This window comes from Rhamphochromis longiceps, linkage group LG5, assembly GCF_057381845.1.
Source record: "Rhamphochromis longiceps isolate RC_006_pf linkage group LG5, R_longiceps_female_GT1.1, whole genome shotgun sequence".
Classification (NCBI taxonomy): Eukaryota; Metazoa; Chordata; class Actinopteri; order Cichliformes; family Cichlidae; genus Rhamphochromis; species Rhamphochromis longiceps.
In genome coordinates, this window is record NC_140561.1 from 24,090,382 (window position 1) to 24,106,684 (window position 16,303).

The 16,303-nt window shown below is 45.9% G+C and overlaps 1 protein-coding gene across 2 annotated transcripts in view; it reads left to right on the forward strand.

The window, feature by feature from the left end:
- atg7 (ATG7 autophagy related 7 homolog (S. cerevisiae)) overlaps positions 1-16,303 on the forward strand; it is a 65,668-nt gene that overhangs the window by 8,146 nt on the left and 41,219 nt on the right. For both annotated transcript variants that reach the window (XM_085406763.1, XM_085406764.1), the window contains exons 9-13: positions 1,664-1,791; positions 2,538-2,628; positions 2,804-2,948; positions 4,476-4,634; positions 14,928-15,122. In XM_085406763.1, the coding sequence (XP_085262889.1) occupies positions 1,664-1,791; positions 2,538-2,628; positions 2,804-2,948; positions 4,476-4,634; positions 14,928-15,122 (718 nt within the window). The remainder of the gene's footprint in view (positions 1-1,663; positions 1,792-2,537; positions 2,629-2,803; positions 2,949-4,475; positions 4,635-14,927; positions 15,123-16,303) is intronic.

Sequence of the window (16,303 nt, forward strand, 5' to 3'; positions counted from 1 at the left end):
ATGTTTTGTTATGTTCTGAGACTGTCGTTGAAATTATCTCTGTATGTTTCTAATTGTGGCTTTTATATCAGTTAAGAAGCGTTGCACACTCTTATTTCAGGTCTATATTGAGGAGTGTTTTGTCACAGAGCTTAGTTTTCCCTCTTTTTTTCTGGCATTTAAATTTTTTTTCTTCTATTGTACAAAAAAGGAACTCCCACAGAGGCTTGTTTAGCAATAGTCTTCTGTGATATCAACTCATGCATGCTCTGCAGGTTTTTATCTTAAACAAACCTCATCGATCCTGTGCTTGACTACATTTTTTCTCTCTGTTAAACATAAACTGTTGATACTGGCATCGATGGCTGTGATGTCTTGCCTATTCAGTTCTTTTATCAGAGCTTGATTGTGTAACGTGACTCAGTTTTTCAGGACCATATTAGAGGAAGTGTTTTAGTACGGCTGTATAAGGTGTCAGAGTTTTATTTTGGAGCAACAGGCACATTAACGTGTATTTCACAATGATGGAATATATATATATATATATATATATATATGTGTGTGATAGACCCCAGCCTCTATGGATCTTGTGCTCAGAGCTTGTTCTTGTGCTGCCATGATTAGTGCCTCTGTGCTGTCTTTCAGTCCAGCTTTGTCCAGCCACTGGTAGGATTTCTGGATATCAGCCACCTCCTCTATCTGCCGGTGGTACATACCGTGCAGGGGCCTGTCCTTCCATGATGGTTCCTCGTCTCCCTCCTCTTTCTTGGGTTTCTGCTGCCTGAGGTATTCACTGAGCACTCGGTCAGTTGGGGCCATCTTCCTAATGTATTCTTGGATGTTCGTTGTCTCATCCTGGACTGTGGTGCTGACACTCACCAGTCCCCGGCCCCCTTCCTTCCGCTTAGCGTACAGCCTCAGGGTGCCTGGGTCTATCACACCAGGCAAGACCCCAGGTGCAGGCTGTGTAAAGATGCCCCAGAGACAATCCAGCACATAACAGCAGGGTGCAAGATGCTAGCAGGCAAGGCATACATGGAACGCCATAACCAAGTGGCCGGCATAGTGTACAGGAACATCTGTGCCGAGTATAACCTGGAAGTCCCGAGGTCAAAATGGGAGATGCCCCCAAGGGTGGTGGAGAATGACCGAGCTAAGATCCTGTGGGACTTCCAGATACAGACGGACAAAATGGTGGTGGCTAACCAACCGGACATAGTGGTGGTAGACAAACAGAAGAAGATGGCCGTAGTGATCGATGTAGCGGTTCCGAATGACAGCAATATCAGGAAGAAGGAACACGAGAAGCTGGAGAAATACCAAGGGCTCAGAGAAGAGCTCGAGAGGATGTGGAGGGTGAAGGTAACGGTGGTCCCCGTGGTAATCGGAGCACTAGGTGCGGTGACTCCCAAGCTAGGCGAGTGGCTCCAGCAGATCCCAGGAACAACATCGGAGATCTCTGTCCAGAAGAGCGCAGTCCTGGGAACAGCTAAGATACTGCGCAGGACCCTCAAGCTCCCAGGCCTCTGGTAGAGGACCCGAGCTTGAAGGATAAACCGCCCGCAGGGGCGTGCTGGGTGTTTTTTTTTGTGTATGTATATGTATATGTGTGTGTGTGTGTGTGTGTGTGTATATATTTTCAACATTTCATGTAGCATCTTGTGTGTGTACGTGTGCACTACAGGGGGTCTAAGTCTAAGCTGGACACAGTGGAGGTGCTGTGTTTTAGGGACAGAACTCTGCAGGGAAGCCGCTCCATTCAACAGAGCGTCATCTTCCATGTCAAACTACCTGAGCTTCCCAGCAACTCTGGTAATCTCTATTTCTTTCTGTGTTTCTCTTTTTATGTATGGGTGCATTGGTGCAGTTTGCATTGTGCTGCTGTGCATTTTTATATCGGTGCATTTGTATTTGTATTCATGTGAATGTGTGCATGTATTCAGATACATACACTTGTGGATATTAATAGTAAATTGAACACGCATTCTTAGTTCACTTTCCACCGAGACTCACTGTTTCTTTTTCAGGACACACTAATCTCACAAAGCGTTTCCATTATTCCTTTATCTGCTGAATAAGGGAAGAAAGTAATTTAAATGGTAATAGCAGGATGGGAAAGCGGGTAGCTCTTTGATCTGCAAAGGTTTTTGTTGAGTTCAGACAAGGAATCTTTGTTTTCCTCAATCTACCTCTGTGGTTCATAATGTCTTTTAATTAATTTGCTGAGGATATATTCATGCAGCAAAAAATGATTCATCTACTCTGATGATTTGATATTGTTTTGAAAAGGATTAACCAATCAACCTTGGCCCAACTTTACACCGGGTTCAGCTAATCCATCTTCTAAATTCTGAAAATAGAGAGGGAGTAGACTGTATGTTTGTGAATTAACATCCACACATCTCAATTAAATAAAGGTTTTGGTGTATTAGAAGTTTCATTAAAGTTGTTCTAGCCTGAAAGTGTTTCTGTATGTATGTATGCATTTATGATTTTTGCTTATTTTACATTGCAAGTGTGTTTTTTGTTGTTGGTTTTTTTTTTTTCTTTTTTGATAGCTTGTCCCAAGAGTGTCGGCTGGGAGAAAAATCCAAAAGGAGCCATGGGACCCAGGATGGTCAACCTCAGTGAATGCATGGACCCCAAACGGTGAAATAAATAATACACGTATTTGAACTTCAGCAGGTTGTCTCGACCACGTCTACATGCCTAAATGCATTGAGTTGATGTCCAGTGATTGCTGATTAGATATTTGCGATAACAAACAGTTGGTGAAGTGGCTAGTGCGTGTATGTCTTCACCTGTCTTACTTAATTTTTTATAGGCTTGCAGAGTCTTCAGTAGACCTGAACCTGAAACTCATGAGATGGAGGCTGGTTCCTTCCCTGGACTTGGACAAAGTGATCAACACAAAGTGTCTCCTTCTAGGTGCTGGGACACTTGGGTGCAATGTGGCCCGGACACTCATGGTAAGGATAGAAAATCAAATCAGTGGGTAGACAGGGTGATGAAGGTATGCTAGAATTTGGATAAGTGCTCCTTGGAAAGTGTTATGGCTCTTAATTCATTAGGGTCTATGACTTGCTTAACCAGAAACTGTTACAGAAGATTTTTTAAACACTGATGTTAGTAAAGATGAGAAATGTTATGTTTTGATGATGGGTAGTATTTATTTTTTTCATGCTATGTTAAGGTGTAGCCGCAAGTCAGGTTACGAAACCTGTATAAAGGTTACTGCAACTTACAGGACAATCCATACAAATACTGCTAATACAACAATAATAAGCAGTAGCCCCGTGCCATTATCAAGACAGTTATCCTAAAAAGTGTAGATTTAACATTATTATCATATTACTGTGTGTCTCAGATTACATTTATACAAAAGAGAAAAAAAGGACTACTATTCTTCTAACTAATATGCTAGCATTACTGTTTCCACTGTTAACAGTATACATACACATACATGATGCTTGTTTGTTCAGAGTGTTTTTGGAACCACTGACTTTCACAGGAACATGCTTGAAGTCAGGATTTCATCAAAGGTTCCTTTAACAGAAGCTCATAAGCTTTGCAACAATTGTCAGGTTCACTGTTTCACTGTCACACACCTCAATTTTTTACATTCTTTTTATATGTCTTTATTTGATAGTTGAGCAGTTAAGATAGACAGGAAATTGGGGAGAGAGAGGAGGGGAAAGCAGGGGTTGTAGTTGAACCTACGCCACTGCACTCCAACCACGTGGCATGTGTTCACCAGGTTTTACAAAGATTAGAAGATGCTCGATGTTAATTATTTTTCATTCTGGGGATGTAGGCAGCACCTCTCTATAAATAAACCTTCTCTTAAACTGATCAGCTGACACACTGTTCACCACTTGTTTCACTTTTGGTGTCTGAACATGATGTGTGCCATAAATTTTACAGTATACTGCAAATGAGTTATCTTGAATTGCTTTTGCTAACCACTTGAAATTCTGAAACAACTTTAGTGTTTTAATTAATTTGCACTCACAGAACAGAAGCATAGACATGTCACATTATTTGTGATGATATAATCTTGTCCAATTATCAACCGGACAAAATAGATTTTCTTTCATTTTTAAAAATCCTTTCCATCCATATCAGTGACTTAAAAAACTTTTTTAAAAAGGCTTACTCAGCTTTTAATATTTTTTTCAGTGTGAAAAACAACAGCTCTGATCTGCAGGTACAATCATCATCCTTGGTGCTTGCTTTTTTTCACCAGTTATTTGATTGTCTTTCACACTGAACCTGGTGTAATGTAGAATAGAACTAAAATTATACAGTTGTTTAACCTGCACACTAATGCACCCATTATTTCAGAGTTAGATTATAATTGCACTAAGTATTCATTTTAAATGCACACAAGGCACACCATCTCCCACTCATTGTCACTGAAACTGTTTACAAAGCGCCATTTAGGTCAGTGTTCATGTCAGTAAATGGTCGATTATGGTTTTTCCATTTTTCTCCAGGGATGGGGAGTGCGACACATTACATTTGTAGACAACGCAAAGATCTCATACTCCAATCCAGTGCGGCAGCCGCTTTATGAGTTTGAGGACTGTCTTGGAGGTGGAAAGTCCAAAGCCATGGCAGCTGTTGACCGACTTACCAAAATCTTTCCCGGTGTGGTACGTCGAATAACAATGCTTAACTGTGTAATATGACGCCTGTATTTCTGCTCATATTTTAGAGTTAAAGCATGCCCTGCTTCTTGGAAGCCAATGATTACAGTCTGTCATAATCCCTGTTATTAATTTCTTCAGAAATCCTGTGATTCTGTTCTGCATATTTCAGCGTTATATTGGAATCGCACCAAGCACTCATTTGAAATGCACACAAGGCACAGTGCCTACTAGTTACTGTCACTGATGATGCTCACAAAGTGCTGCTGAGGCCAGTGTTCATGTGATAAATGGAGGTTAATTATCTTAAAATAACACTGAAAAAGATGAATTTGTAATCACTGTACAACTGCACTGAATGCAATTGCCATTTTACTATTTTTAGGTTTTTAATTGTATTCCTGTTTGAGTTCTTGTAACTTAGATGTGAAGTACACACCATGGAGAATAATAAGAGTTGGTTTTTATGCATATTAATGCTGGTGGTTTCAATACTTTGCAAATTAATGAGTGGGTTCTCTGTGGGTGGGGTTTTTGTTTTCTTTTTTCTTTTTTTTTTTTGGGGGGGGGGGGGGGTATATATTTCAGCAAATGAAAAAGAAAAAGCAGCCTAACAAACACTCAAGAAGGGCTGTGGATTGGTTTGAAAGGGGGCAGCCTATTAAGCGACTAGAAAGTACAAAGACTGGCTGCATATTTATAACGTGAGTCACATGTGCAGTATGCATTTCAAAATGAGGTGATTCACTTGTGTTGGGTAGATAGCTTGTACTGGAAGGACTGTAAGGTGCTAGTTCAGGTTTGCAGCTACCACTCCCCGGAGTGTCGGCCAGAACACTGCTCAAGGCCCGGATGAATGTTCAGAAGGGAGACAATGAAGACACCGAGGATAGTGCAGACTCTTGTATTGACTTCACACAGTTGAAGGTAACAGAGGTTGTCAGAGGAGCAGGTATTGCATACAGGTTTAGGTGCGTGGGCATGGATGTGTGTGTGTGTGTGGTCTCTGAACGGAACAGAAAGAAAATGCTACATTACTAAAGTGTTCACAACAATATCTCCAGAGTACATCAACATAAACACAGGCAGGAAATAAACCAACATCCCCTTTAATACCATAGGCCATATATTACCCACGACTCACACGTAGACCCCCTGAGAGAGCTAACCAGGTACACAGCTATACCCAACCACACGGCAGGAAAGTTAGCTTAGCTTAGCTTAGCACCCGCTAGCGGCACAGACAGAAACATAATCATTTCCCCCCTAACCTTGGTTACAGTCCCAAACACATCTTATTATCACATCCTCACACATCACCAACTTACGTTGCTCATTAACGCACACTTCTCACGGGATAACCAATTCTCTGCCAGTAATCTGGAGCAGAAAAGCTCAGGTGCTTTGCCCACGTTTCTCCCTGGACATAGTCTCTCATACAAAGCGGTGGGGTGACCTCTACTGGCCACTCTAAAAACTACAGGTGAACTAACAACTGAACAGAATAAACCCATAACTACGGGCCTTTTGTACAGCCGCCCCCAAATGTATGAAGTACATTTGCTCACAACAAAAGGCAATTTTACAAACAAAGTTACGGTGATTGTCCTTTGGCTTCGTCCGGGAGGGCAGGCAGCACCACCAGCCTCGCCACAGGTCGGGTGAAGGTCCGGTCCTTCACCTTGATGTCAGCAGACCTGATGTGCCCGTCGGGACTGGGGTGGACTTTGGAGATGCAGCCCACGAGCCAGGAAGCACGAGGCAGCTGAGGATCTACGATCATCACCACCGAACCTTCTGTGACATCTGCGGGGGATGACCGCCATTTCTGCCGAAGCTGCAGGCTTGGAAGGTACAGCCGGACGAATCGAGACCAGAAGTGGTCAGCCAGCACCTGGGAGTGCTTCCACCTCCGGCGACTCAGGAGCTCTTCTCTGGGGTAAGCCACTTGAGGAAGTGCTCCGTCAGGCCGCCCCATCAGAAAGCAGTTGGGGGTCACTGGATCAGGATCACTGATGTCAGACGGGACATAACCTAGTGGTTTGGAGTTCAAGATGCCCTCCACCTCCACAAGGACTGTGTGGAGGACCTCTTCTTGAAGGGGTTGGGATCCTACTGTAGTGTAGAGTGCCGTCTTGACAGACCTAATCTCCCGCTCCCACACTCCCCCGAAATGAGGAGCCGCTGGTGGATTGAAGTGGAAGACGATCTTATGGGGAGCCAGGAGCTTCTGCAGGTCAGAGGTCATGGCTGCAAAAGCTGCTTGCAGTTCCCTTTCTCCCCCACGGAAGTTGGTCCCTTGGTCTGAGTACAGCTCAGCTGGAGTTCCTCTCCTGGCAATGAAACGGCGAAGTGCCATTAGGAAGGCATCCGTATCGATGGAGGTTAGGACATCAAGGTGGACCGCTCTGATAGTTAGGCACTTAAAGATGATGCCCCACCTCTTCTCCACACGGCGCCCGATTTTGACCTCAAAGGGTCCAAAACAGTCCACGCCTGTCGAATAAAAGGCAGGTTTGTAAAGGCGGAGGCGCGCAACTGGCAGGTCCGCCATCTTGGGAACAGTTGGTCGAGCTCTCCATCTGCGGCACTCAAGACAGGTCCTTTGAAAACGCCTAACTGCTTCCCGGCCTCTCAGGATCCAATGAGTGCGCCGAATCTCCGCAAAGACCCTCTCTGGCCCTGGATGGCGCAGGCGACTGTCGACGTCCTGGATGAACAGGCGGGTGACTGGATGTGTCGGATCCAAAACTAAAGGATGGGAGCTGGTAAAGGCGAGATCTTCAGAGCGGCGAAGACGTCCACCTACACGGATGACCTCATTCTCGTGGTCGAACTCAGGGGATAGTGCAAGGAGACGACTGCTGCGACTGATGGATTTCCCCTGCTTAAGGAGTCGATACTCCTCAGGGAAGCTCTCCTGTTGAGCTTCTCTCAGGACATCCATCTCTGCTCGAACATAGTCATAAGCCGATGAAGTTCCACCGCCTTTGGCCGCCCCATGCAACTGCGTAATAGCCGCTTCCAGCAGCTGTGTCCAGGTGTCATATTTGCTGAAGTTCGAAGTGGCGGGGTCAAAGGTGGTAGAAAATCCACAAAAGGTCTCTTTACGGAGCTCAGATGGGCCTGGAGGCTCAGCCAGGGTGCCACTTGGCTCTGGAGGCCACTGTTCTGGACCTAGGAGCAGGAAAGGAGGCCCTTGACTCCATCTATTGGGTCTGGTGAGCTCGAGAAGGGACTTCCCCCGGGTTATATCATCTGCGGGGTTCTGGGCTGAGTCCACATAGCGCCAGGTGTGCGAGTGAGTTAATTCCTGGATCTCAGCCACGCGGGTGCCGACGAAGACCTTGAAGTGGCATGACTGGGACCTCAACCAGGTGAGTACAGTTGTGGAGTCAGACCACAGCACTATTCTCTTTATGTCCAGAGTGAGCTCATTTTTAAGGAGACGGGAAAGATGAGCTCCGGAGAGGGCACCACACAGCTCAAGTCTGGGCATGGAGAGAATGCGTTTAGGGGCAACACGGGAGCGAGCCATCAGGAAGGCTAGATGTGAGCTGCCATCACCTGTCACTGTTCTCAGGTAGGCCACTGCGCCATAAGCCTGCTCTGACGCATCACAGAATATGTGAATCTCTCTCTCACTAACTGACTCCGTGATGTGCTTTGGGAGATATGGGCGAGGAAGCAGGACTTGTGCAAGGAACGGCAATTCCTCTTCCCAGGTTTTCCACTGCTGGAGTAGTTCTGGCGGAAGCTGCGGGTCATCCCATCCCCTCTGTTGATCCCAAAGGCGCCTCACCAGCATCTTGGCTCGGGTGGTGTACGGCAGGATAAAGCCCAGTGGGTCGTATTGGCTTGCGAGAACCTTATAAATATTCCGCATAGTGGGGGCGCCATAACTGATTTTGCGGTGTCTGTAACCCAAGGTGTCCGTGGGGAAGTGCCAGCTAAGGCCCAGAGTTGGCTCAGAGGTGTCTGATTTGTCTTGAGTGAGCCAAAGTTCTGCACTTGTGGATCTGAGGTCTTCAGGTAGGTGACCAATGGTGCTGGGTTCATTACTGGCCCACTGGCGAAGGACAAATCCAGCAGAAGACAGGAGGGCTCTTAGCCTGTCCACTAGGTCCCGGGCTTCTTCAGGGGTCGGCACGCTCTGGAGAAGGTTATCAACATAGAAGCACTGTCCCACAGAGTGACGTAGCGGATCATCTCCTTCCGTGTGGTCCCTGGCGTGGCGCTGCAGAGCAAAGGTTGCACAGCATGGGCTGCAAGTTGTACCGAAGGGGAGGACCTGCCATTCATAAACGGCCACCGGTTCCTCGGGGTGTAGATCCCGCCACACAAACCGCAGGAGGGAACGATCTTCGGGAAGAAGGCGAATCTGGTGGAACATACCTTTAATGTCACCACTGATGGCTACGGCATGCTCTCGAAAGCGAAGGAGGACACCAAGGAGCGATGCGCTCAGGGTGGGCCCAGGTAGAAGATGTTCGTTGAGGGCTTGGCCTTGGAACTGGAACGAACAGTTAAACACAAGGCGATCTTTGCCATTGTGGCTAACAAGGTGGTGAGGGATGTACCATGACTCATCTGCATGAGCAACCTCAGAGGGGGGCACCTTAACCACCGAACCGGCCTGGACCAACTTCTCTATCTCTGCCCGGTAGACCTTAGCTCGTTCTGGATCTTTCTGGAGCCTTCTCTCCACACTTCTCAAACTGGGAACGACAGCGTTAGGGCTAGCTTTAAGGTGTGGCATGTTCTCGCGGCGAAGGAGGGGGGTGGCATAGCGTTGGATGCCCTCGACATCTACACGAACTGTCTTCTGCTCTAGCAGGCTAACTGCATAGTTATCTTCTCTTGAACGGGTAACCACCTTGCCTTCTGGCACCGGGACAACATCTACCTGCCATAACTTCTCTACATGTTTGAGTAGCTCACTCACCTGGGGAGGAATGGCGGTCGTGAAGAGGCACTGTTGTGGCAGCGAAGAGGAACCTATAAGGCTGGAGGGACCCTGTAGTGTCCACCCTAACCTGGTGCGCATAGCGGCGGGACCACCCGGTGGACCAAGACGGACAGCTTCAGTTGGAGTGATGAGCTGTGGGTGGTCACTGCCAATCAGACGGAGAGGTTTGACCCTCTTGAAGGACTGGAGAGGCAGGCCTCGGAGGTGTCTATACTTCCGCTGCAAGGACTCCACCGGGTAGCTGTGCTCGGCTAGGTCGATACGGGTGGCGGTGAAGGCGTTGCGGACTTTGTACTTCAGCTTAGGTTTGCCACCAGGGGAGATCTCGAATGAGACACATGATCCTTGCAGAGTTTGCACATCTTGCCTGATAGTGCGCAATGGAAGTGTCTCTGGGATGCCTTGAAGGTCAAGCTTCTGGGCAGCGGTGGGTAGCAGCATAGTCCTCTCTGACCCATCATCCAAAACTGCGTGAGTGCTCAAAGTCTTGCCATTATGGTGAAGGATGACTGGGACAACCTTTAACAGGACTTGGCCGCTCTCTGTAGGACGATCGAGGTACAGGACGCCCGTAGGATTCTCACCTTCTCGTGGGGGAGCAGACACTGAGCCATGTGGCTTTAAGAACTTCGAATTCACGTCGTGAAGGACCTGCAGATGACGACCCTGACACAGGCTGCAGGGTTTCTTGAGGGTACACTGTGCTGCCTGATGGGAGCGTGCGCAACGCCAGCACCTCTTGTTAGTCTTTATCCAGTCTGTGAGTTGTTCGCGACTCAGTTTGATGACCTCCTGACACTGACTCAGGTGATGGGCACGGTTATCGCAAAAGGCACAGTAGGGTTGCTGCCTAGCTTTGTTTGGAGTGGTACCTGGTGACCTGGGTGAGCTCTCTGCACTGTGAAGGACCGCAACAGAGCGTCTGCTTGGTCTGACATCAGGCTTCTCTCTGGTGATCGCTGGGGTGGGCAAGCCGTCATAGTCCTGACACCAGGATTCGTACTTTAACCAGGTAGCCAGGTCATCCAGGGTGTAAGCCTGACCAGAATGGTTGTACATGCACCGACGGAAATCAGCTCTTTGCTCTGAAGGAAGCTTACTAAGGAGTCGAGCCACATGGGAGCCACACTGGAGTTCAACCTCCCCATCAGGGCCTAAAGTCTTCAGCATGCCCACGAGCGACTGGATGTGGAGAGAGAATCGCTCAAATGCGGCTGCATCCCCTCGGCGGATGTCAGGTGAGTCCATGACAGCAGCAATTCTTCTCAGGGCAAGCTGGTGGGGCTGCCCAAGCCTGTCGTTAAGAGCGTTCATAGTGTCACTGAAGGGCGTGGCAGAATGGAGGTAAGCGTCCGCTATCAACTTTGCTTCCTCCAGGTGTAGATGATCTAACAAGACTTGGTACCTGAAAAGCTCTGAACTCTCCGGGGGCAATAAGTTCTCTAGCGCCATCTTTAGACGAGCAAATTCCCCAGGATCACGGCGTGAGAGCTTGGGAATGCTTGGACGAGGCCCCCTGTAGGTCAAGAAAGGAGTAGATGAGGACGGGGATGGAGTTGGCAGTGGTTGCAATGGAGGGGGGTGTGCTCTCGGAGGCGGCGCTGGAGGGTAGGTGATCCTTGGCTGAGGAGAAGTGAAACCTGGCCTAGATTCATGTGGGGGGATGATCTGACTCTCCTGTGCAGCCATAGACTCCCTCTTCAGATCCTGGAGCTCTTTCAGCATCGTATCGATGCGGTCCGCAACTGGACCCTGGCTGGAGACAGACTCCTCCTTGAACACAACAGGAGGAGGTGGTGGAGGCCAGTCCTCTTCCTCTTCAGCAGGGGGTGGCTGGAGATGAACAGCAGGGGCTCTGGGCGGTGGACTGAGCTGCAGACTCTCTACACGGTCCAACAACTGCAGCAAACTAGCATGAAGGGCCTGGACATTAGCCAGCCCAGCTTTCATCTGGTCATGCGACTGCTGGAACAGGAACCTTTCACGTTGTATATCTTCTAATTCTGCTCTCAGTGGTGTGACATGACCGTGTGAGCGGTCATCAGAGGGGTCAGACGGAGGATGGTGGGAAGAACGGGTGTCGCCTCCTGTCTCACTTTCCTCCTGGTAACCTGCACCAAGCCCGGGAAAGTCAGTCTCATAAGCTTCATAGCGGAGGGGACGCCGTACATTACGCCGTGGGCGCGCACCAAGAGCTGAGAAGTTCTGAATATCATCCATCTTGTTAGGGTAGAAGCAGCTTACCTCCGGCTCGAAGGACCATTAATGTTGGGTAGATAGCTTGTACTGGAAGGACTGTAAGGTGCTAGTTCAGGTTTGCAGCTACCACTCCCCGGAGTGTCGGCCAGAACACTGCTCAAGGCCCGGATGAATGTTCAGAAGGGAGACAATGAAGACACCGAGGATAGTGCAGACTCTTGTATTGACTTCACACAGTTGAAGGTAACAGAGGTTGTCAGAGGAGCAGGTATTGCATACAGGTTTAGGTGCGTGGGCATGGATGTGTGTGTGTGTGTGGTCTCTGAACGGAACAGAAAGAAAATGCTACATTACTAAAGTGTTCACAACAATATCTCCAGAGTACATCAACATAAACACAGGCAGGAAATAAACCAACATCCCCTTTAATACCATAGGCCATATATTACCCACGACTCACACGTAGACCCCCTGAGAGAGCTAACCAGGTACACAGCTATACCCAACCACACGGCAGGAAAGTTAGCTTAGCTTAGCTTAGCACCCGCTAGCGGCACAGACAGAAACATAATCATTTCCCCCCTAACCTTGGTTACAGTCCCAAACACATCTTATTATCACATCCTCACACATCACCAACTTACGTTGCTCATTAACGCACACTTCTCACGGGATAACCAATTCTCTGCCAGTAATCTGGAGCAGAAAAGCTCAGGTGCTTTGCCCACGTTTCTCCCTGGACATAGTCTCTCATACAAAGCGGTGGGGTGACCTCTACTGGCCACTCTAAAAACTACAGGTGAACTAACAACTGAACAGAATAAACCCATAACTACGGGCCTTTTGTACAACTTGTCTGTCCTGGAATATTATGCAATGTTGGGATCAGAAGATCATGAAGCTTAAAAAAATGATTGGGCAGTTTTCCCTTTTATATGTTGGTGGCAGATTTAATCATCTCGGTATCTGACAGCTTCATTGACTCAGAACCCATTTATAGTGTGTGTGTGTGTGTGTGTGTGTGTGTGTGTGTGTGTGTGTGTGTGTGTGTGTGTGTGTGTGTGTTTCCATGACCAATCATACTGTTTTCACATTAGCTATAAACATTTAAGCCAAAAATGATTTCTCCTTCTGAAAACATGACACTTCAAAGCTGGAGTGAGTTGACTGAATCAATAGCAATCTAATGGACAGCAAATACAAAGCTACTGCCAGGAGATTTTTGGCATAGCTTAGAAAAAGCATCCAGACAGGTTGCTTTGCACAGATAATAAAATTAGCCTCACAGCACATCTAATGCTCACAAACCAAACACGTTATCTTCACTTTTAAATCTGGAGCGAAATCCACTTCTGGAGCCTCTAAATCATTTTTAAAGCATTTGAAGAAGACTGACTAAGAAAAGCAGCGTGTAAAATGCTTTCACACCTTCTGCTTCTTGTCAGCTTGTAAGTTTTAACTAAACTGACCATGTGTAGGAGTCTCAAAACTTGTGTGTCCCTAGCGTGCCTGTGCCTTTATCAGTCACATCTCACACAGCGACTCCCTCAGTGTTTAAACGTCTGATGTAATTTACCTTAAACTGTGTAAGATTCAAGCCTCATTGTTAAAGTATTGATTTTTCAGAGCTTGCAATCATCTCTGTAATAACGTGTCGGTGAAACGAGATACACTAGGACGGGAAAATGGTGTCACACATTAAAAGAAACGTGATGTCCTTTTAAGTTGAACACACACACACACACACCTGTCATGTCATCAACTTGACATCCAGGTCTCTCGCCACCCTGGCTCACCCTTATTTTCAGTTTCTCTCTGAATGTTCTGGGAATGAAATAGAAAGTGAAAAAACGGACACGTGGCCCCGTGTGGTCATGACGTGTCGTGACACTTTGTGTTTTCACCATCAAACTAGCTGCATCCACACCTGCTCCTATTTGTAACAGTGTGAGCGTGTGCCTGCTTGGCTTTCCTCCCTGCTTGTTTTTCTGCAAACGTATGGGTGTCAGGTGCAACTGTGAAAGATGGAAAGACAAATATGAAGAGGGTGAGCTGAAAGTGCAGAAGTACTTTAATTGAACTGGGGGAATATGGTTCAAACAAGGTCACAATGTTGAAAATGTCAGGCAGATTTCTTATTTTGTATGTGGGCGAACACCTGACACAAGTCACCTGACATTTCCAGGAGCTTCTTTTTCTCGCTTAAAATTTGTTCTCATCAAAACTGGATCATCAACAGCGGCTTTCTTGGATTGTTTTATTTTTCCAGAAAGTTTTTTTTTCTCACACTCAAAAAGATGTATGTCTTTCTTGGCTGTAGGTTAAGGATGTTTATAGAGGAAATTGGAATATGATTACCACCTCTGCAGCTTAGCAACACTTACGTCAGTGAAATATAAATTCAAGACTTGGTTGACAAGCTCCCACACTTACAATGTGAGGAGTGAAGGCAGAAGACCCACTGATTGAGTAAAAGTGGCATTTTTATTTTTTCTTGTTCAAATCTCGCACTTCTGCTTTGCCCTTTCTGTCCTTCTCTTGACTATGAAATGACTCTTGACATTTCCGTTTGCCTTGTTGTCGAGTATACGCTCCCTGGAGATAAACATGGCACGAGAATTTTGGCAGTGGACAACAAAAGACTGAACATTGCCTTTTTTAAGGATATTTTGTTGACTTTAAGATGATCTTTTATGTTTTATTTTCATACTGCTGAGTTATACAGGACCTTTTTTTTTTCTGATCTCCCCAGTCTGTCAGTTACCAGACAGCAGATTTTCAATCTGTGACTGAGGAAATCCATATTTTCATGTCTCAGAAGATTTCTGTAACCTGACTTCTTTTTATGTCTAAGGTGCTTTTGGAATGGCACTATTCTTTTATGTCCTTACATATTTTATACTATAGAGATTTGAGCCAGATGTACTGGAAAAAGAATACCTCCTGAGAGTATTAAAAGTTGGTTTCCCCATAAATAATGTATGCATATGAATCAAATACATTTTAATAATGTCAAAGAGAGCTGATTGTGCAAACAAAAGACTTGTACATATTGTACATATCGTGCTAGTTACCACACATGTCTGCTCAATTTGTAAGCCGTTCCTTACCTCTATTTCTTTCTATTGCAGAATGCAGAAGGTTACAATATGAGCATCCCCATGCCTGGCCACCCTGTGAATTTCTCTCAGGCCACTCTGTCTCAGGCCCAGAGAGATGTCGAGCAGCTGGAAAAGCTAATTGAAGAGCACGATGTGGTGTTTTTACTAATGGATACAAGAGAGAGCCGCTGGCTGCCTACGGTTATCGCTGCCAGCAAGAGGAAGGTAGGAAGGAACGGTACAATATGTAGAATGAACGGTCACAAAGCAGTGCGGTAGGGTGTGTGTGTGTGCGGGGGTGGGGTTCGATTATAGCTCCACTTATAGTATTGTACATAAAAACAATGAATGAAATGATGACATGCAATGTGAAAGTGGACACCTGCAACGAAGTGTGCACTCATGATTATTATTAAACTCTGCAGTTTAGCGGAGCTACTTTCAGCTCATTATTTGGTTCTGCACATTCGCCCTGTCGCCGCTCTCATGAACTCGCTTAGAGGAGACAGCTGTTTTCAGCAAAAAAGCTCTAAATCAATCCACTGAGCAGCGTCGTGTAGCAACTAGACAAACTAGTCTGTGAATAAAAGTCAAACATAAAACACCAAAAAGACCAAAATAGACGTAAATATTCAACCTTTTTACCTAAATGACAAGAAAAGTAATTAGAAACAAAGTTTTTAATAGTTCATTGTTTTATACTGCAGATTAAAAGTGCATGTTATACTCCACCTTTTTAATTGTTTTATTCTTTACTATTAGGGACTTTTTGTAATCTACACAATGAATTGTAAAGGATTTTATTACTTTGTCTAGTCTCTACTGGCGCATTGTAGTCTAGTCTCAGATGTACATAAACAGAACAGGCTTTATGAGCTTTGTTGAGAGTATTTTGATAGTGGCACAGGAAATCAATACCATGGATTTAAACAGATCTGTTTGCTCAAAGGTTACTTTGGACCTCAAGCCACAGTGCAGCACTCTGGCAGGAGACATTAATGTCTTTTTAACTTTGTTTTTCATTTATTTACCTTTAAGCTTGAATCTGAAATTGGGAAGCCCTTTCACTTCTCCTTCGGGAAACTAAGATTGCTTGATAACTCAAGTCCAACTTTTCTCTTTACCATTTTATATTAATGTTATTTTATAATTTGCCATGCAAAATTGGATTTATTGAACATTGTGTCAGGAACTTGTAATGCTTCCAGTGGGAACAGTAATGCAACTCTTATGTTGCTGTGTGCTGTTAAGTGGGCTGTTGATGAGGTTTTTTTCTGATGGCTGGCTCAACTGAGAGGTTATTTGGCCATTTGTGCCATGGAGCTGTTTCAGACTTCACTGCTAATTGGCATCAAAATTTGTTTCAAGTGCTGCTCCAAAAATGTAGATGCTTTCCGTAGAGGCCA